The sequence below is a fragment of the Aricia agestis genome, chromosome 6 (assembly GCF_905147365.1).
Source record: "Aricia agestis chromosome 6, ilAriAges1.1, whole genome shotgun sequence".
Taxonomy (NCBI): Eukaryota; Metazoa; Arthropoda; class Insecta; order Lepidoptera; family Lycaenidae; genus Aricia; species Aricia agestis.
In genome coordinates, this window is record NC_056411.1 from 17017526 (window position 1) to 17039193 (window position 21668).

At 37.8% G+C, this 21668-nt stretch overlaps 1 protein-coding gene across 7 annotated transcripts in view; it reads left to right on the plus strand.

The window, feature by feature from the left end:
• The window catches only part of LOC121727607 (phosphatidylinositol 4-kinase alpha), a 38543-nt gene extending 17580 nt beyond the window's left edge, over positions 1-20963 (plus strand). For all 7 annotated transcript variants that reach the window (XM_042115523.1, XM_042115524.1, XM_042115528.1 and 4 more), the window contains 23 exons: positions 451-588; positions 685-789; positions 1133-1324; positions 1734-1959; positions 4439-4639; positions 4990-5122; positions 5398-5472; positions 5948-6177; positions 7245-7366; positions 11749-11892; positions 11985-12166; positions 12329-12458; positions 13027-13206; positions 14810-14930; positions 15429-15619; positions 15956-16022; positions 16300-16421; positions 16893-16994; positions 17202-17288; positions 17773-17895; positions 18357-18480; positions 19122-19281; positions 20506-20963. In XM_042115523.1, the coding sequence (XP_041971457.1) occupies positions 451-588; positions 685-789; positions 1133-1324; positions 1734-1959; positions 4439-4639; positions 4990-5122; positions 5398-5472; positions 5948-6177; positions 7245-7366; positions 11749-11892; positions 11985-12166; positions 12329-12458; positions 13027-13206; positions 14810-14930; positions 15429-15619; positions 15956-16022; positions 16300-16421; positions 16893-16994; positions 17202-17288; positions 17773-17895; positions 18357-18480; positions 19122-19281; positions 20506-20731 (3381 nt within the window). In that variant the 3' untranslated portion in view covers positions 20732-20963. The remainder of the gene's footprint in view (positions 1-450; positions 589-684; positions 790-1132; positions 1325-1733; positions 1960-4438; positions 4640-4989; positions 5123-5397; positions 5473-5947; positions 6178-7244; positions 7367-11748; positions 11893-11984; positions 12167-12328; positions 12459-13026; positions 13207-14809; positions 14931-15428; positions 15620-15955; positions 16023-16299; positions 16422-16892; positions 16995-17201; positions 17289-17772; positions 17896-18356; positions 18481-19121; positions 19282-20505) is intronic.
• The last annotated feature ends 705 nt before the right edge of the window (positions 20964-21668 follow it).

Sequence of the window (21668 nt, forward strand, 5' to 3'; positions counted from 1 at the left end):
GGCTATTATATCCTCTAATTCTCGACAGTTCTTCCCACTTTTGCCGCCCTTTCTGCTTTCCTTGCGCCGAATTTTGCGATTTATGGTGGCCGAGACCGAGTCAAAAAGCAAATTCTTCGCATTAGTAATTTGTTCAGGCGAAAAAGATGAAACACAAAGTCTCACTATACTATCCTCCGTCATCACGTCCACTTTGTTTTGTACGAAACATAATAGTTCGTTTATCACAATATTGCATGTTGAGCATTTTAGCAAATCAGAGGACATTAGCCTCGATATTATCACAAAAAAAAATAACTTAACACCGGTAGCGCACGCAACGATGACACGGTGCACTTGCGACGGCGCATGCGACGCGACTGCGAAATATGCGTACGCAACGAACGCTTGTTGTTTACCTAACAGAAATTATTGTTTATTCTTTTTTTTGAGGGAGCTTATATTTTGCAGGTTCTCTGGTCTATGTTAGATATACTGCAAGTTTTAAGCTTCAGTTTGGAATTAGACGCAAATCAAGAAACACCCCTACTAAAAGTTCCGGGCACTGACTTTACGATGCAACTACAAGATACGTTAGAAGGACGAGAGGTAAGATATTTATTGAATTTGCCAAAGCCTCTTTATTTATTACAACCTCTTTTGCTCGATTATAAAAAGGTTATTGTCTAAAAATCTTATTTTTAGGTGATAGTAAAAGATTTTGCGGATCGCTGTCACGGTATTGTTCAAGAGGCGATGAAATGGGCGCCGCAGTCGACGAGGTCTCACCTGCAGGAGTATTTGAATCAGGTAAAAAAGGCTTAACGTAGCGCGGAGTTTACTTATAAGCACGCAAAAGTGTACGGCATTCAATGACTATGTGCCACGCTTTTTTGCCTCGCGGATTTTAGCTAAGTTCATCAGGTCGAAAATGACTTCATCACTTTGAGTGCTTCACATATTTAAAAAACAAACTACATAATATTTGAAATTCAAACTTCGTTCGATTTTTGTAGAATTTTTATTTCTACAATTTTATGTAGAATAACGTTCTGCTTGAATTAGGTGAATTGTTAGTGTCTGTGGTGACATTTCTTAAATATTATACGTTTCGATCAGTGTCGCCATTTTGACCCGCCTAATGTTTCCTCAGGTGCCCAACTCGACGCTCTGGCATCACTGCGGGTTGGCGCTGGCGACGGGCGCGCTGCTGGGTGCGGCGGGCCTGAACCGACTGTCGGCGCCGCTGCCCCGCGCCGCCATCGACAAGCGCCCGCTCTGCGTCACGCACGACTCCGCCGCCCTGCTCGCTATAGTCAGCCAGCGAAGTAGATACGCTGGAGAGGTATGTGATGTTGTTCTTTTTTTGTGCAAGAATGCAAATGCAATGCGTCCGTAAGATGTAATGGACGCAGCCCTTACCCACTATAAGACCAGTTTAAGCCGGCCTCTAGACGATCAATTGTATTGTGCAATATCACGCTTTTATTGAATAGTTTATTTGACAATTAGATTGAAGGCGCGCAATGTTCAATATCAACTCTGGACTGTAAATAATATTACGCAATACGTAATATTGCGCAATATAATTGCTCGTTTAGGGGCCCGCTAAAGAAGATACCGTATAGTTCGTACGTGAGTAAGAGAGAAGTAGAGTTTGGCTATATATGGGTAAATGCCCTATAAGGCATTTATGGACGTTTAAAATGCAGCTATATGGATGGAAAAATGTTCAAGAATTTAATTATCTCCAGGTGTCCGGTGCGGTGATGGCGGAGGGCGGGGGTGAAGCAGCAGTGTGGCGGGTCGGGGCCCGCTTACTGTCTGCCTTACGCGAGGCGTCCGCGTCTAAGAGCGAGCCACAACACCGTGCTGCGCTGTGGCGCTGTGCGGCGCTGCTGGTACACGCACGCGTGCACGCCACGCCCACTCCGGCGCCGCCCACCGCGCCGACCGCGCGTGCGCTGCTGCAGGCTGTAGGTTAGTACACTTTGATACATATTTGACTATATACTTTGACACTTGGATGCTATTATACTATTGTTATGTTTATTACTTAATAGTTTTTAGTGCATATATGTATGTATAATGTTTAGGTGGTTGGCTATCAAGTTATTTAAGGACAATTATAATAATTCTGAAGTGTTAATTTTCAATTTGGTTGCGCCGACATTCGTTTATCATGCGAAAACCCTACTATTTCCGCACCTAATAATTAACCCTTTAGCCGCCAAGGTCGGAATAAATCGACAAATATTTTCGTGCCCATTTCGCCAAGGTCGGATATTCACGACCATTACCACTACTCGGTTAATCTGCCTTTTTTGTTTGATAGCACTGTATTATATTAAAATAATGTTTATACTTGGTAAATAGTTAACGAAGTAATCATTTACAATTGATTACACCTTAGTTTTTTAATTAGAAGACCTAAAAATAATGTCTAAAGTTAAATAAATTACCGAAAATATTCTTAGAAAAGTGTATTGATGTCCAACGCCCGAGTCGGAAAAATCCGACAGTAGGGACGGGACATAATCAATGATTTACTGATACAAAAATCCACACCGCCGTTTTTCCATACAAACGTTGTCCCCTGTTTCCTCCCTGGATAATGCCGGTAGAGTTATGATTTTTTCCTGAATATCTATGGCCACTGCATGTCCCAATGTTTTCTTTTTTTTTTCATAATTTTATTATTAAAAAAGATAAGAACGTCCAAAAACCCAAAAAAATGGCCAGATTTTCCTCAAATAAAACACAATATTACTTGCACTTTTTCCACTATATTAATTAATTACTACAAATTTAACTTAAACACGACCGGTTTCGATATAAATCATCATCCGGTGTACTTAACGTCGGTAGTTAAAAAAAAAAAAAACTACCGACGTTAAGTACACCGGATGATGATTTATATCGAAACCGGTCGTGTTTAAGTTAATTTGTAGTAATTAATGAATATAGTAGAAAAATTGCAAGTAATATTGTATTTTATTTGTGTTTAAAATTAATTTCCACCAAGAACCGACAGTACAATCAAAATTTCACAGAGGAAAATCTGTATATATAATACAGATTTTCCTCTGTGTTCAAACACCCAGAAAACAAAACTGGCTAAAATATACAAAAAAAATAAAACATAGGAACACAGCTCAAGCCTTGCTTTAATTCTTAATGAAAAAAGTACTTAAATCGGTTAAGTTTTGGAGAAGGAATCAGCGGACAACGAATCGAAGATTTTCTGTTCTTTTATTAGAACTTTTGTCGTGTTGTCTCTATCGCGCTCTGCGGTGGAACCGCGGGCGACCGCTATAATGAATATAAATCAAAACTGCTGATTGCTGAATCGATTTTAATAATTTTTTCAGTGGCTATTTATTTATACCCGTGCGAAGCCGGGGCGGGTCGCTAGTTTATTATAAAACAAATAAAGCAATGGTTCCTGAACAAATAAACTTGTTTGTTTTACTTAATTTATAATAAATATAGTATAAAAATTTCAGTGATTGAATTGACGATTCCCAAATCCCATCCCTAGCCTGCATGTTTAGAAACGAATGTTGTCAGCACACCGTGCGCCACGGTCGGAAAAAGACGACCGCTTCTGACGTCATAAGCGAGTGCCGCCTTCTAGAATTTTCCACTAGTGTTGTGCTTATGATGATGTTATCGATAAATGTGATTGTAGTAGATACTTAAATTAGAAATAAAATTACATTAAATTACAATGTAACGCTTTCCTATCTGTCTGTCTGCTACGACATTTAGATGAAACTGTATGCGTGTAAAGGGGATGGGATATCGATCTACTACTGAAAATCTATATTTGTAGTAGGTTATATATTTAAACAACTCAATTATTTAATCCGTGGAAACTATGAAATTAATATTATTTGAAATGTAATAACAAATATCGGGAATTATGTCACTTCACTATTCAAGCTGTTTTTATCTGTTATGTTTTTGCCAGCGTTGTATATTTACTAACAACATTATGGATTCAAATACTAGATATCAGTTTATACTTTATATAAATTATAAATTAAGAAATAAATTATCGACATCGAAAAAGATAAGTATTGCACATCACTATTTGTTGTAGGTATAAATTTTTCGATTTATGGTGCCGGCGCTAGAGGCACGACAATTGATTTTAAGCTCGGCGGTTAAAGGGTTAACTTGACAGATCAAGTATGGAGAATCTGTCAATAAAGTTACGAATAATCTATTTGGTATTTTATCAGAAGGTGGTGAAACAGGCCCTTAGGTTGCCAGATGTCATATATTAAAACTATCCTGTCACACCAGCAATTAATGGTAATTTAGGTTTATTTGTAATTATATTTGTAATATTTTTTGTAAAAAACTGTTTTAGTTTTTATTATTCGTAGGTTTTTGCCTTAATAAAATAAAAAAAAATAAAAAAACACTACTAACTCAACATACAACTTTACAGCCTGGTCCCAAGTGGATCTCTTCACTGAGGATGCGGTCACGTCTGCGGTGGAGTGCTGGCAGTGGCTGACGACGGCGCGGCCGGACCTGGAGTTGCGGCTGGTGCAGGAGGTGTTCGCGGCGTGGCAGAGCACCGTCGACCGCCGCATGGGGCTGTTCTCCCGCCAGCAGGACGAGATCAGCCCCCTGGCGGCGCACGAAGGTACCATATTGTGGGCGTGGTCTAAATGAGTGTTATCAAATTCCCGTGTCAAAATATCAGAGGTTAAAAGTTGTTTTTAAATTTTAAGTCATCTGTCGCCAGTCATGACGCGCATGTAAAGGAAGAGAATGATTTTGTATATTTTGTACGAACTCTTCAACATTATAAAAGGGCTTCTATATTTAAAACCAGCCACCATCACTAAAACAAACGAGAGACATATTTGCAAAAAAATGTAGATTTAAGAAACACGTCATATTAATTATTATTATTCTGCTGCCTCTCGTTTCACGTCTTTGATTTGTATATTATTGGTTACGAGATTTTTGAGACTCAAGAACTTTTTTCAGGAGCGAAACTAGAGCCGCGGCCGCCATCTGTCGCGGCGCACGCTGTATGGGTGCGGTATCTATGCGAGGTTGCCGAGACTGCCAAATACAACAGTCTAGAGAAGGTAGAAATGCTGGCCAGCTTGTTGCATAGGTGAGTTTGAATTTGCTATATAAGTATCCCTATTCTGCTTACACTATTATACGTATAACGTTATCTCCTTTCTACGAGTACGCAATGAGAGTGCAATAGCAATATATCTGCAAGTGACTGCCAGAAGAAGAGATCGATCGAAGTATGAATTCCTACGTACTTTGCGACTACATATTAGCTTATATACATACATCATTAATTTCTGGACAAAATGGACAATGAATATTAGAACTTAAACATTTAAGTATTTACAATTTTTATATATTTTTTTTCAGATCACTACCAATAACTGTGGGTGATCCTAGGGACTACATGAATCGACATGTTGATGCTGCTGGAGTTAGATTCAAGTTAGTATATTGTATACAAATAAAAAACAATACTACTTGCACTTTTTCCACTATATTAATTAATTACTACTAACTTAAACACGAACCGACAGTACAATCAATTATATAATATAGTATATTGTATAACTATAAAATAGTATAAAATATTTAAACTATGTAATTTAAGTATGTACATACATATAGAAAACCGTAATATAATATTAAAATCTGCTATGGCGTAACAGTTAGCACATTCCACTTTTACATTCATGTTATTTTTTGAAGTTCTAATTAAAACAATCGGTCATTTGTTGCAAAAAGTTTTATGTTATTCATATTGTTATGAAACAGTTAAACTATTTGAGCGTGACACAGTTCGCACATGCCTTATTTTTTTTTTTTATATTTTAGCTGTCTACTTTCTTATACCGCATATGTGTTGTATTACAAAATCAATGTCCGATATTTAAAATGAAAATTTTATATATTTCCACAGACTCCTATCCTGCGGTCTATCTCTACTCCAAGGCGACATACTACCCCGCTCTCTAGCGCGCAACATTCTCAGAGAGCGACTCTACAGCGTCTGCTTAGACTACTTCTGTCGGGGCCTGCAATGCCCCAGTAAAAGCAGTGGGGCACTCAGAGAAGACATCATCTCTATGATCAAGTTCTGGCAGTTGATGCATTCGGACAAGAAGTATTTGAAGAGCAGCGATATAGGAGGTAAATAGCGTAGGGTTTAAAAATCTATTACTATTGATAAGCTTAGACCCAATTTCACCAACCTCTGTTTGTTAAATCCTAACAAGGCATTACTTAACGTACCTTGGAAAATTAAACAGACTGTTAAAATACTTATGTCCCACAGTAAAAATTTAACAGCGGATTAGTAAATGCAATGTTAAGTGAACAACGAGTGAACAATTATCAATTCGTTCATTCTTGTTATAAGGCGATGAAATTGCAATGTACAAGATTAATACGACATGTTTGCTGCAATGTGTCACTTTCTTCCATAGTAGTATAATAGTAGATAATGCGACCAAATGAAAATATCACTGATGACTGATGACACTGACTCAAATAGCATACATTTGTTACGCTATAATAGTTCTTCTTAATTTACCAGGTTAATAATTATTATCTGTCAAAGCTGAAAACATGAATCATAATACAAACTTTTATTTACTTATTTCGGTTTGGTAATTTTGATACAAGTTAGTATATTTGCAATGTCAAGGAAAATCCGAAGGCTGAATTTTTGACAAAGTGAAAATAAATAATTATTCATAACTATGAAAATAATTAATAATAAGGACGTAGCGGAAACATGGCGGAAAGACTCAAAAGTCAAAACAGATTCTTTTATTGATATTGCATATTATTGTCTTTGAAAGTTGTTATTTTGACTCATATAACAGCCTGTTAAATATTTAACGGACTTCCATAGCAGGAATTAAATTTAACACCGTGTTAGGATGACATTAGCGTATGGTGGAACGCTCGATAGCTCTAACAGGCCGTTAACTGATTTAACAAGCCATTATTTATTTAACATTGCTTGATGAAACTGGGTCTTAATATGCTTAGATATATCGACTATCGTATATGTATAAAGTACTACAAATACACAAAAAGATACTGTTTTAATACAGCTTTAAAAATTATAAGGTAAACTTGGTTGATTGTTTGCTAGTCCCTGTTTGTTGTGGTTATTTATAAACTAGAGGTCCTGACTAACTAATAAACGATTATTTGTAAGACTGTTAAATGTTTATATCATTTTTCAGCTGACTTCGAGGTAATGGGTCCGAGCAACCAGAGCGTGTACACGACGGCGTCAGTTGACAACCGCTCCTCCATCAACAGCAGCGACATCGGCAGTCGACAGACCACGGGCTGGATCAACACGGTGGGTCCTTTGTAGTCACTGGTCAATAGCCGCGTACTGATTGAGCGAGCAGCCTTGCGAGGCAAATCCTCGGTCGGTCAAGACGTGCCTCGCCCGAGGAAAACGCAAGTGCTGCCGCGCCCGACCCGAGCGTTGTCGGTTTTTGTCGATGCTCAAAGGCGTCTCGATACGTTTGCCACACTCACTCAAGACGGTTGTGTTTTGTCTTGTTGATTTGTTGCGTGTTAGTTCAGTCAAATTAAACTGAGCATCGATGCTGGCTAAGCCTTACGGTGGCTCGGCCATGCCGCGCGAGGCAGCCTCTGATTAGAAATTTTACAGACTGAGCCCGCCTCGCGCGGCATGCGTACTGCGGCAAATGTCCAAGGCTGCCTCGCGAGCCCGCTCGCTTGATCAGTACGTGGCTATTAACATTAATTAATTAGTGGATGGCGGATCATGGGCTGGCAACACGGTGGGTCTTGTTAGTAGTGGACAATAAGAACTAGTGAGCGACCGAACTTTCGGTTTCGGTTCGGCCAGTTTCGGCCAAAAAATCTAGTTTCGGCCATTGTTTCGGTTTCGGCCAAAATATAGCCGAAACTTTCGGCCCCGCCGAAACTCATGCGTCGTTCGATAAACTTCGCAGTTAACTCGTGCTTGCTTGCCAGCGAGGCCCCGGCTCAGTTCGCCACATCTTTTTAATCGTGATTTGAGATTATGTTTTCGAGATTAGTCCGAAATCAAAAATTAGCACTTCGTTTTATTTTTATTAAATTGTCTAAATTTACTGTTATCGAAATTATGTTAAGTATTAAATTTTATTTCTACGACAAACGCAGGCTTTTTAATATACATAACTATTGGCAAATTACGTGCTATTTTAACATTGTTTACCAAACAAACGATTTAGTAAATGCTATCATAAATTGATTATAATATTGTGTATGAACTTTATTTACTTAAGAATTTTATTTGACTGTGAGATTGTAGGATATATTGGGATATATCTTGGGAGATTTAGTGACGCCTACTGCAAGTTTGCTTAGTAATTTCATTTTGAACTTCGACCACGGTCGTGTCCATGTTTCCCATAAAAATAATATACTGGAATTGATTTTGTTTTCAGTACGTAGTTTATGTCTAAGGGAGAATTTCACCAATCACACAACTTTGTTTTATAAAACTTAGTTCTCACGTACTTACGGGGATGTAAATCTCGTTTTGTTTCAAATGAATTTCATAATCTTAAGGCGAGGATAAACCCCAATTTGTTATTTCGTGACTCCCGGTTTACCTAGTTCCAATAAAACAACGAAGTGTAAAAAATATGAGATATAAAGCACAATATTTAAAATACCTTAAACCATAAACATTTTAATAAAACGTAATACTTTGGCTGTAATTAATTTACAAACTCACCTCCGTTAAAAATCTATTTCATCGAAATATAAGTATAAACTAGGATAATTATACATTTTATTTGAATAAATTGTTAGTAAATCTATATTAAAATGTCGTTAACCGAACAATTTTGATTCTTAACACTAGAAAGACCGGAGCGGTCATATGACCGCATTTTCGTTTTTAATTTGCGATATTTTTGTTACCGTTGCGTAAAATTCGTTTTCCTCTCGTGACATTTAATAATTTTCAATTGTTTAAATTGTGATAACGTGTTTTTAATGATTGCTCAATAATTATAAGTTTTAAATAACAACCTACCTAGAAAGACCGCAGCGGTCAATTGACCGCTTGAATAAAATTTCTAAAGAATGTTAGTTTTTCTTGCAAGTTTTATTTTTGTTTCAAATTTTTTATTATTATTATGTTTTGTTTGTGTATTGTATTTGAAATGTGATTTAAAATTTATAAAAAACTCGACTGAAATAGACTTGTCAATGACTCATAGGACAAAAGTGGAATAAATACTTTTATTTACATAATTTACATAAATGGTCTAAAATTTCACATTTTTATATATAAAAATAATGGTAATATATTTACAAATATAGTATGTGCACAAATAAAACCTTTTGCCTTGCCTGTTTTGATACTGTAACTATTTCAAGTTTTTTGCGTAATGAAACCCTGTTTCTTAAAAATTATCAACGTTACTACAAAAATCTATGTCAATTTTCATAGTATTGTTGCCGGAGTTGACCTAATACAGCCAGGGTTTATAAGTAGTTCGAATTTCAATGAAGTTAATTTTATTTTTTGTTTTACCTACACAAACAAAGCAAATAACTAATTAAAGGTTGCAAATTGTAGTTCTATGAAAATATGATAAAAATTGTTATATTTATGCTAATTTTAAGTATATTTTATTTCTAAAGCATATTTTCTGACTTTTTTAGCTTTAGTGATAAAAGATTTTTATATTGTGACCAAAAATACGACACGAAAAAATAATAGTTTTGTCCTCCAATAGGGTATTTTCATCAAGATGTTCATGGCTTCTAGACGTGAATTACTGTACATAAGAGTAACTTTACCATTCTATTGCTAAAATGAGAAAATATAAAATCTGAAAAAACGGTGTTTTTTGCTCAAACACAGGAACAAAACCAATAAATCTTGTGGAGTCATTATAATGTCATTATATCAGTAGCAGGTCTATAAAATGCTTTTTAAATAATTTTCTTGAATATTTGTTCTATAATTTAATTTAGTTACATTTATAAATAATTACATGATCAATAAAATGCAAAAGCAAAATGATAAGACAAACAAAAAAATGTAAAAACATACATAGGTCATTTGACCGCTCTTGGTCTTTCTAGGAAGTTCAGAATTCCGGTCTTTCTAGTGTTAATGTTTATTTCCAAAGATATTAAAGAAAACATGAAAAATAGAGAAGATCCGCCCGAGTTACTACAGTTTTATGCTAAGCTAAAATGAATCTTATTGCGATGCGTATACGCTTGGCCTTTGGTTGTGTGCAAGGTTATCGTTTTGGATTGAGATTAATCCCTGCCTTAATCACGATTAATAAATCAAAGATCATGTGACGTCACGCGATGATTTTACATGGTTTTGTCATTTTGGAGTCTAGTTTCGTTATTTTATCAACAAAAAAGCAAGAAACGATACATAAGCTACTCAAACGCATCTATCAAAACTGTCATCTTGTCATTTTTTTCGTGTATGATTTTCGATTCGCCATGACACTACACCTTAAAAGCACTTCAACGGCTTTTATGAAGTTTAAGTGTACAACATTGGACATTCTGAAGATAAAACTCGGATTTGCTGTGAACATTGTTTGTGAAATACAATTTTGTGCTATAAACGCGTTTAAATACGTTTAGAACCGATTTAGTGTACACTAAACGCGTCCTATTTCTTAGGTGAAATCGCACCTGAATAAAATGACTTGAAATAATTTCTGCTCTTGTTTCTTAGGGTAATCCTCCGTTGTAATAGATTAAGGGGAATTGTACCAATCACACTTAAAATTTCGTTTTATTAAACTGAGTTCTCATTGAACAATGAACGCGTTTATATGGCGACGTAAATCTCGTTTTGTTTCAAATAGATTTCACGTTCTTCTTTAAATCTCCGGTAACGTTACGTCACACGATGATTTTTATATATTGTTATCATCTTGGAGCCTTGTCACGTTGTTTTATTAACAAAATAGCAAAACCGATAAATAACTTCCCCAAACGCATGTGTGAAAACTGTCATCTTAACAAGTTTTTCGTCTATGTTTTTCGATCTGTCATGACACTACACTGACAGTACTTAAGTGTGTTTTATGAAGTTAAAACTCGAATATTGGGCGTTCAGAAGATAAAAATCGGATTTGCTGTGAACGAACGTTTAGGTTATGTTGGTGAAATGCAATTGAGTGTTACAAACATGTTTATACGTTTAGAACCGGTTTAGTGTGCGCTAAGCGCGTTCAATTTCTTTGGTGAAATCGCACCTACTTGGAATCGTATAAAAACGGAATATAGTACAAAAAATTTCTAGGGAACATATTAGAGTCTAAGATTAAGTAGATAATAATATTTATTTTAAGAAATGTCGTAAAGTAAAAAAATCAATGCAGTACTTTTTCTTTAGTTTAAAAAGTTGTAATTTATGTCAAAAATCAATAAATTTCAGTCAATTTAAATGTTTTACCAAGTTTCAGTTTCGGTTTCGGCCGAAACTGAGAGTAAGGCCGAAAGTTCGGTTTCGGTTTCGGCTGAAAAATCAGTTTCGGTCGGACACTAATAAGAACAATAAAATACAATTAGTGTAATATAAATTTAAATTCAATAATAAAGAGCAATTTTTATTCAGCTTCTCAAGACAAGGCATGTTTGAAAATATCTAAATAACATTTGCGTGCTTAAAGCAGCGCAAACAAAATAAAAGCACTCAGTAATATTTCAATCAATTTCAATTAGGTGCCAATGTCAACTACAACACTGAGCAGCGGCGCGGGCTCCGTCGCCGGCAAGCGCTCCAACCGCAGCATCAAGCCGCCCAAGACGCAGGACTCGTTTGTCAAGGACTATGTTAAGAAGAGGAACCTTATATTGGAGCTGATGGTTAGTACTTAGTTAAAATATGTTATGATTTATGATATACTTAGTTTATTTTATAATAATATAATCTAACAACATACGATTTTCATCCTCAGGCCGTCGAGATAGAGTTTCTAGTCACATGGCACAATCCACACGGGCGGCCGGAGATGGTAATACCGGGCGAGGACAACATCACGACTTGGCGATCAAAGCCGAACACCGATAAGATTTGGCGGGATTATACTAAGCTGGCGTGGGATATTAGCCCCACGCTCGCTGTGTTCTTGCCTGAGAGGTATGTTAAACGGAGACTTTAAATAAACAACAAGCCATTGTACGACATCAAATTGGTTGCCACTTTTTGCCATTAGGGTTTACAGTTAACTCCTTCACGGCAACTCCTTTATGGCAAATAGTGTCAATAACTGAATTCTTAGTAAATTTTACGTTTTTTTAGACTGAAGAACGACGAGATAGTCGCGGAGATCAAGCGGCGCGTGCAGCAGAACCCGACTGCAGTGTGTCACGTGCCGCAGGCGCTCAAATACCTCGTCACAACTGAGAACCTGCTCAACGACGCACAGGAGGTATATTTATCATTGTATATCCCAAAACGTCGGGGGCCAGTTATTATTCTCACACATTTTTTCTGTACGTAATGAGTAATGACATAATATGACAGCTGCTTGACACGAAAGATTCCAGTAGGCCTACTACGAAACCGTTTTGAGACTCAAGACAATCGGACGAGAATACCGCGTCCTGCTCTAACAACGTCATTTCACGTTTGTTAGAGTAGGATGCGGCATTCTGAGTCTCAAAAGGTTTCGTGGTACGGCCCCAGGCTCCGCTTGGTGGCAGGTGGTAGGTAGAAAATTAGGAATGTGCCGGAAAATTTTAATTGGAAGTTTTTGAAAACACTATGGGGGTTTTAAAAATTTTTATTGGGTGTATCGAGAACACACAATGTCGGGTCTGCCCTCTGGCTACTTTGCTCAACAAACGAACCCTAATTGAAGGCGTCCTGAGTTTGCTCCATAACCCCTTGCTTGCTGGACCCAATAGCAAGGATTTCCTTTTGTCGCAGAAGTGCACCTCTTACCATCCGCGTGCTTGTTTCGTATACTTACTAATTGGTGACGTTTATACGTTCAGCTGGTGCACATGGTGACGTGGGCCCGCGTGTCCCCGCCCGAGGCGCTGGCGTATTTCAGCCGGCAGTTCCCCCCGCACCCGCTGTCCGCGCAGGCCGCCGTCGCCGCCCTCACCTCCTACCCGTCCTCCGCGCTGCTGCTCTACATACCGCAGCTGGTGCAGGCGCTGCGCCACGACACCGTGAGTACACTGCCCAGGCGCTGGCGTACTTCAGCCGGCAGCTCCCACCCGCAACATTCTTTGGTGACCATGCTAAGGTGTAAGCGTGGTCACCAAAGAAGAAGTTTCTATAATCATAAAGTGACAGATTATTTTTTATTGTATGAGTATTTGGCATTTGAACTGTGTCCATGATAAGATTGCAGCCCCCTCTCTCCAATTCAATTTAAATCAAAGTCAATTCTCATATAGATTGGTCAACGAGCGTGTAAAAATTTGATCACTGACCTCTTGCTGACTGTTTTATTCACGCGATTATAGACGTCGCAGTCATGTGGTTCAATCTGCGATTGTATTAAATGACTAGCGCATTCATTGAATGACTCGACCGAACGTCGATTGAACAATCGTCACTCACGTCCAACTATACTTTGTGCGTTCTAAGATGATATGGGTGACAGTTTTCATGTTTCTTGCAACGGGTTTTTTTACGAGAAAACAAAAAAATCTAAATGTTATAAATTATATTCCATCTACAAAAACAAATGTTTCCTATAATTATAAATGAATAAAAATGAAATGATGCTAAATGCTAACTTATTAATAAAAAATATAAAAATTAACTGTGAAATAGGAGTATAAAATTATTGTTACGAAAACATTTGAAAAATGTCATATGCATGAAACGGAACTTATGTCAATAGAGATTGACTCTGTTGAATCGAAATCAAATCGATGAAAAAGGGCGGCCATCTTAAATCGCCGGCACCACTGAAATGTCAGTACGAAATCGATAATTTCGATTGCAATTCCTTTACGAAGTGATTCGATATTTTTAAACTATCGATTAATTTTTGTTAGGTAACTTCCCTACTATTACCAATTATAATGTGTCATAATATAAACGCATATCATCATAAAACGCACAAACTATAGTTAGCGATTTTTAACATAGCCCTTTGAACATAGCTGACTTGAAATCAGTCAGGTAATATTTCATTTTTTTCCCACTGCCGCGCTAGTAGTCACTAAAACAAATATGGCGACAAACAGCTCTCACAGCTGATAGCACTGTGTGACGATGTGTGTTTGATGATTAAATTTACTTTAAAGTTTAAAGTGCTTGTAATAAAATTATATGATAGTGTGGATTTACCCATTACTACCCCGTCAATGGCTACTTAAAAAAATTATAGCGTCCCGTTTATCGACTTCACTATAATATGACTTTTAGTCAAGACGTTTAACGTCGTAGTCAACGTCTTGATGAATTGTCCTTTAGTCATTCGATTGAATAGTGTCATTCAATGAATGCGCTAGTCATTCAATCGAATCGCAGATTAAACCAGATGACTGCGATTCGTTCATTCCCTATCGCTGCTTTCCTCCTCTTCTATTCGTTTAAATGTATGCTGCATTTTAAACGAATAGAAGAGGAGGAAAGCAGCAATAGCGAATGAACGAATTCCAACGTGTTCAGTAACTGGGCTAAATCAAAAGCTCAAGTGATATTTTATACTATGCTGGCGTTTATTCTGACTTATGAATGACTGGCGCCAAAACAGTCTCGAAGCCTGTTATTCTATTATGGCCAATTATCATTTTAAGATTGCTATTTACTCAGATGGGCTATGTATCGGAGCTGATCAAGTCCCTCGCTAAGAAGTCGCAGGTGGTCGCGCATCAGCTAATCTGGAACATGCACACCAACATGTACACTGACGAGGAGATGCAGAATAAAGATAGTGAGTATCAGTTGTATTTATAAGTGAAATTGAGCTTTATTTATTACGCTAGAAGGTTCATGTTTCAATCAAAATGAAAAGTTAAGTTTTGAGACACTGCGCTGCACTTTATGCATTACAAATAAAGCTACTGTATCTATTGACTACGAATATATACGACGTATGAACAAATTGATTTATAGGTAGATGTAGCCTACGTTATTTGGCCAAGTAAATATAAGTTTTCATCTGTTGTCAACGCTTGACATAACCAAATAATGTAAATCTACCATCTGCCTATAGGTCAATTTATTCCATAGTACACGCAATATTGTACGCATGGCGTCGCGTTTTATTGTTTACTAACCCCGAATCCGAACGCGCCGCATTTTAGAATTCGTTGTATGAATGATGAAAACTCTCACATTCGTCCGCACCGCATTTCGTGTACTATGCGGTGCGTTTGACGCGGCGCGTACGGTGCTGACAAATGTGCGATCAACTTAAATCCTCTTTCAGCTGCCCTCTACGATACATTAGAAGCGCTAACCAAGAACATAGTGGACTCTCTCTCGGGTCCAGCTAAAGCGTTCTACGAGCGGGAATTCGAGTTCTTCAAGCAGATAACTGACATCAGCGGCACGATACGACCGTACCCGAAGGGGGCGGAGCGAAAGCGGGCGTGCTTGGAGGCGTTGAAAAATATTAAGGTTAGCGGCCTCATGTCTTCTCACTTCATCCCACGGGAGCATTTAATTATCGCGCGAGAACCGTACATTTTTTCGCAACAAAAATGTCTGTGAAATAATCTTCAATCAAAGTTTAATTTAAACCGGTTCAACTATTTAAACGTGAAAGGTAACAGATACTAAGCTTTTACATTTATAATATTAGTCACGATTCGGGAACCTAACGAATTACCACCCTAAATTCGGTCAGCAGTTTTAGCGTGAAACTTTAACAAACATCCATCTATCCTCGTACAAATGTTACATTTTTGTACACAAATTAAATATGCCAATTTTCTTTTTACTAAATCTTTACAGGTTCAACCAGGCTGTTATCTACCTTCAAATCCAGATTCTATGGTGATCGACATAGACTACAAGAGCGGTGAGAATTTTGCCTATTTAAAATTTCTAGTAGACGATGATGGAAGATTTTTACAATTGTAACTTATGTTGACAAAAACTACAAGGATTTGCACCTTAGTTACTATATTTTACTACGTCATTTCAGAGCTATTATTATAGTCTGTCAAGAAGGTGAAGAAATTAAAAAGTGGCAACATCGTAGTGTCATCCCTTTTTTCTTAGATTGATTTATAAATCATCTTCTATGAACACCTTCGTTGGTATGTTTTGATTTATTTAATCTTTTCTTTTCCCAGGCACGCCCATGCAGAGCGCGGCCAAAGCGCCGTATCTCGCACGGTTTAGAGTTCGTAAATACGGCATAGACGAGATGGAGGCTGTTGCTATGGCCGTCGCCGCGGGGGAAAACCCGCCCGCTGTGAGTACTGACATATTTGATTCCCTGTGTTAGAACAACAAATCTTTTGTTACTTATCCAATTGGGCTTTATAAGAACAACAGAAAGGGAGTAATTTTGTGTTATCACCTGGTTTTGATAGATCAAAAGCCGAAGTCACAGAAACTCGTGTAGGAGGCATTATTACACAGAAAGAGGCAGGTATTATTACAATGTAAATCAAAACATTGGACATCGTTGAAAAAAATGTAGGGCGATGCTTAAATAACTGTATGGAATAGTAGCAATAACGGATGATCACATGTCACCAGCAGTATTTACGGACCTAACGACTTGCAAACCTTCAAGAAGAGAGCGTATTCCTTCTTAAAAGGCCGGCAACGCACCTGCAGCTGTTCCGATGTTGCGACGGTAGTTGCTTACCATCAGGTGACCCACCGTTTGCCCCCTTATTTAATAAAAAAAAATGAACTTACTTTGATATTATTACAGGAGGAAGGCAAGGATCGTTTCACGTCGATGGCGGCGGAGACGTGGCAGGCCGCCATCTTCAAAGTTGGCGACGACGTGCGGCAGGACATGTTGGCGCTGCAGGTACTTACAAATTTAAATAATAATATCATAATCTGACATAATAGACTTATTGTGGTTAAGACCTTATTATAGAATATATTATAGTGTCGTATACGGAGCTTGTTAAGCCACATTTGAGCTCATAGAACTGGCAGGCTGCTGTGTGTAACTATTTTCGTAATATTTTTTAAATTCTAAATTTATTTTGAAAAATTATTTGTTTTAAAGGTTATCTCGCTGTTCAAGAATGTATTCCAGCAAGTGGGGCTGGATCTGTACTTGTTCCCATACAAAGTCGTTGCGACCGCCCCAGGGGTAAGTAATTTGTTTATTTTTCCCCTTATTTTCCTGTTCTGAGTTTTTACCTGTACATGCAAACGACATCGTCCTTACTAAGTTTTATATTTATGCAACCTATAACTATACTAGGCCCGCCATCTTTGCCTGTTATTTGACTTTTTCCAATATGAGAGATAAAAACGAGCAGACCTCACTGTGTAATGTACAGATAAATTGTTTTATAACCAGGTATCGGACCTACGTTATCCGGTCGAATTATGTCAAGTCAAGATTAGTTGTGTGATGTGTCCAGCTGCCAGCTGGGCTGGTCGTATTCCGACCAAATTTTTCCGACCCGACACGGATTGTCCGCATAGCGAATTTTTTATTTATTTATTTATTTCCGTACTTATTTCTACCATCACATGTTTACCACAATGCGATAGAATATGTTCACCATCACTTAAAATATTTATATTATAATTATTATTGTATATTATACTCGAAACACAATTTCCAGTGCGGCGTGATAGAGTGCGTGCCGAACGCGAAGTCGCGCGACCAGCTCGGCCGGCAGACCGACATCGGCATGTACGAGTACTTCCTCAAGAAGTACGGAGACGAGACCACCAGGGAGTTCCAGGTATAGTCCAGCCGCGGAGCGTAAAGCCTAGAGGGCTAGGTAGAGTCCGGCCGCGTAACATAGCTGACAAGAATGTTTGAAAGCTCCCATACATTAACAGGCAATATTCGATAACGTTATAATTACGTAACTCGACAGGAACACATAGTCACATAGAAGTGTACCCATACTACGTGACCTACTTTTTAAGATTTTTTGACCCCCCCTCTCGCGTATCTGCGAAACAAGGTAGTAATTCGCAACAATGTATCCTTGTGCATCGGTAAATGTGTGTATATATAATGTGTATATTATTGGTTTTTTTATAAGAAATAACTTCGTTCCACCCGGCTGTCCCTTGACACCTCTCAAGTTTTTTTTAAATAAGCCTCTCAAGTTTTTTTTAAAATAAGTTATGTGGTTGACATAACTTATAAAGAAACTTCAGAGGTGTATGTTTGCTCCAATATATTCTGTCGCAGGCGGCGCGGCGGTGCTTCGTGACGTCGATGGCGGCGTACAGCGTGATCGGGTTCCTGCTGCAGATCAAGGACAGGCACAACGGCAACATCATGCTGGACACAGACGGACACATTATTCACATCGGTCAGTGTATAGACTCTGACACTGGCGCTGAGTCGAAGCGACGCGTCATAATATTCATAATATTTTTCGCCTACAGCATATTCATCTCTATTGTTCTTTTTTTATATTTTCCTCGTCCACCTAACGGTGTTAGGGCTTGTTGTTATCAAACAAGCTCGCTTCGCTCGCTTTAGTATATCCCACAACCTGAGCACTTTTGTGGTACACTTTACGGAAAAACTATCACGCCTAATGATTTGTGCTTTAACATAGTAATTTTTATTTAAATGTAGATGTGTTATCGGTCAGTCAAGGCTGGTCAAGGTTTGGTTACTATTCAAATATATAAAAAAACTGCCTTAAAGATTATTACCATGCAGAAAAACGACGCGAGCCCGCACAAAGCTCTGCTTTTAGCTAATCTTATTTCATTTGTACACTATAATGTTCTCTATTGTTCTATTATTTCTGCTGTGTAAATATGAATGTAAGCGCGAATGAGCGTCGATGCGCGCTTCTATATTGTCGCAGCAGTTAAGTATTTTAAATAAAATATTACGTCTTTTGCTTCGCGTATTCGAGGATATCAACTCTGTCCATCTTAAAAACTAATGTACTATTCATGTAATGCGTCGTCTGTTACCGTTTATTTTCAATTCCAGACTTCGGTTTCATGTTCGAGTCGTCACCCGGCGGCAACCTGGGCTTCGAGCCGGACATCAAGCTGACGGACGAGATGGTGATGGTGATGGGCGGCAAGATGGAGGCGCCGCCGTTCCGGTGGTTCTGCGAGCTGTGCGTGCAGGCCTTCCTCGCTGTCAGGTCAGTTATTTAGAATTAAATGAATTTAAAATTTTAACTCGACCAAATTGTTCTGCTTCTGAAATGCGTCACTTTTTTTAATAAGGAAAAATAAAAAGGCAAACGAGCAATCGATTCACCTGCCGTCGCCCATGGACACTCGCTACATTAAAAGAGCTGTAGATGCGTTGCCGGCCTTAACTACATGCCAATCGTCGTAGATTTTTGTTATTTGACCTTTCGCTCCGAGGAATTAATAGTATTGATATCGTGATATTTAAGTGCGAAAGCACAGAATATATATTAGTAGTACCAACAGAATTTCCACTCGTGAAACCCGTCTAAAAAAATAACAACTCATGCTACGATACTATAAAGTTCAAATTCCGACCGCGCAGTGCTAGGTGCCTACAATTATATTTTCCTACATGTGCGCTCTCTTTCTATCGCGTAAGAGGTACCCTTTCTGACGAAATCAAGATTGTCACCTTTTAGAAAATAAAATAATCTTCTTTTAATTACTATAGCTACTAATAGCAAACTTTTTTATAGTAATTATCAAATTTTAGTAACCCAACATATATTTTATATATAGTTTTATATTCGATTATAGTGTAGGAGCTGGTCAGGAATTTTTTACAACTTAAACATAGTAACTTGTGTTTATTTATGTGTAGTATGCGGTTGGTTTGTAACAAATCGGTTTATTTGCTATGTTTGTGTATTTCTTTTATCTATTTTTGTATTTTAAAGTCTTAAATAACTTTATTGAAATATTTCTTTGACTTTTTTCAATTGTTCATATTTATTAGATTAATAACGATTATGTCACAGTGGTTAAATCAGTACGTAGATATATGCGACAAAAAAATCTTGCGCGCGCGTCATCGCTCGCTTGTGAGTCCCTTGTGATCTGCCCCTTTAAAGGGGTACTTACAGTTCGATACCTAAACGCGCGAGTGGGACAGGCCTGGCGAAAGTGACAGTAACAAATTATAGTGATTACTTATTTATGTCTTAATGTAAGAAATTCTTAGTCCTATTATAGCGTAATAGACTATTATTTAGTATAATAACCCCTTAACTGCTTACCATAATATTTCAAACAGAACATTCAGTATATTGATAACATGAAGAAATTTTAGTATGGTGGCACCTATTGGGAATGCAAATGTTGATAAAAAAGCTACATGTTTGTAGCTTTTTAGCTCGTCTTACTTTGACATAGTATATTTTCAATCCCAGGCCGTACCAAGAAGCCATCATATCCATGGTCTCCCTGATGCTGGACACCGGTCTTCCTTGCTTCCGGGGTCAGACGATCCGGCAGCTACGTTCCCGCTTCGCGCCCAATTCCACCGAAAAAGAAGCGGCGGCTTACATGTTGTCCGTCATACGAAACTCCTTCCTCAACTTCCGAACCAGAACTTATGATATGATACAGTATTACCAGAATCAGATACCGTACTAAATACTATGTTGTCTACTTTAAGGTATAGTCAAAAGTATATTGTGTAGTCGAAATCCTTACTTATATTGTAGGTAAATGTGGAAGTTACTGTCTGTTACCTCTTTAAGATTAAACAGCTGGTTTAGCAGTTTAATCGATTTAGACTATATTTCGTTTAGAGATACTTGGAGAGACGGGAAAGAACAGATAGTTTTTGTTGCGGAAAAATCTACGGTTTCCGTGCGATAAACGAATAACGGCGCAACGGTGTTGCGGGCAACATCTAAACTGTACTCCGCGAAACATGGCGGTAGCGGTCATTGAGTTCCTGTCAAAAACATGTCATTTTCTACATAAACCGCGATTAACAATGGAGTGTCAGATGTTGTCAATCGTGGCTTTGACCTTTGTATAGAAAATTACAAGTTTTTGACAGGGAGTCAATGACCGCCGAGTATAGTTAGAAATAAAGTTGCTGTCATATTGAATGGCAACTATTTCGTATCTACGTACGCATGTGTCATGAAACGAGACGCCACTTGCGTGCACTTCACAATATTAGAAAATCTTTGAGTCTCGTTACTTACCCTAACGATTATCAGAAAAGAAAACATATGGTTAAATTGTACAACTGTTAAATATAATAAATATTACTTACCGAAAATCAGTGTCAAATTCTTATAAGAAAAAAAGTATATACCTGTTGTGTAATTAAAGATATAATATGCCTTTAGGTCTGTTTTATAGTTCTCGAATATGTGTCGAATCCGGAAGTTTTGTCTCATTCGCCGTCATGATTTGTAGAATATAAGGCGGTTGCAAAACAAGCTCTTTTTCAAACGACCGCACTCGGAGATTAATATTAAAGTTCGACAGATTGCTTACTAGCCGGCCCCTAGGGCCTAGAGCCCTAGACGATCAATTGTATTGTGCAATACCACGTTTCAATTTTATTGAA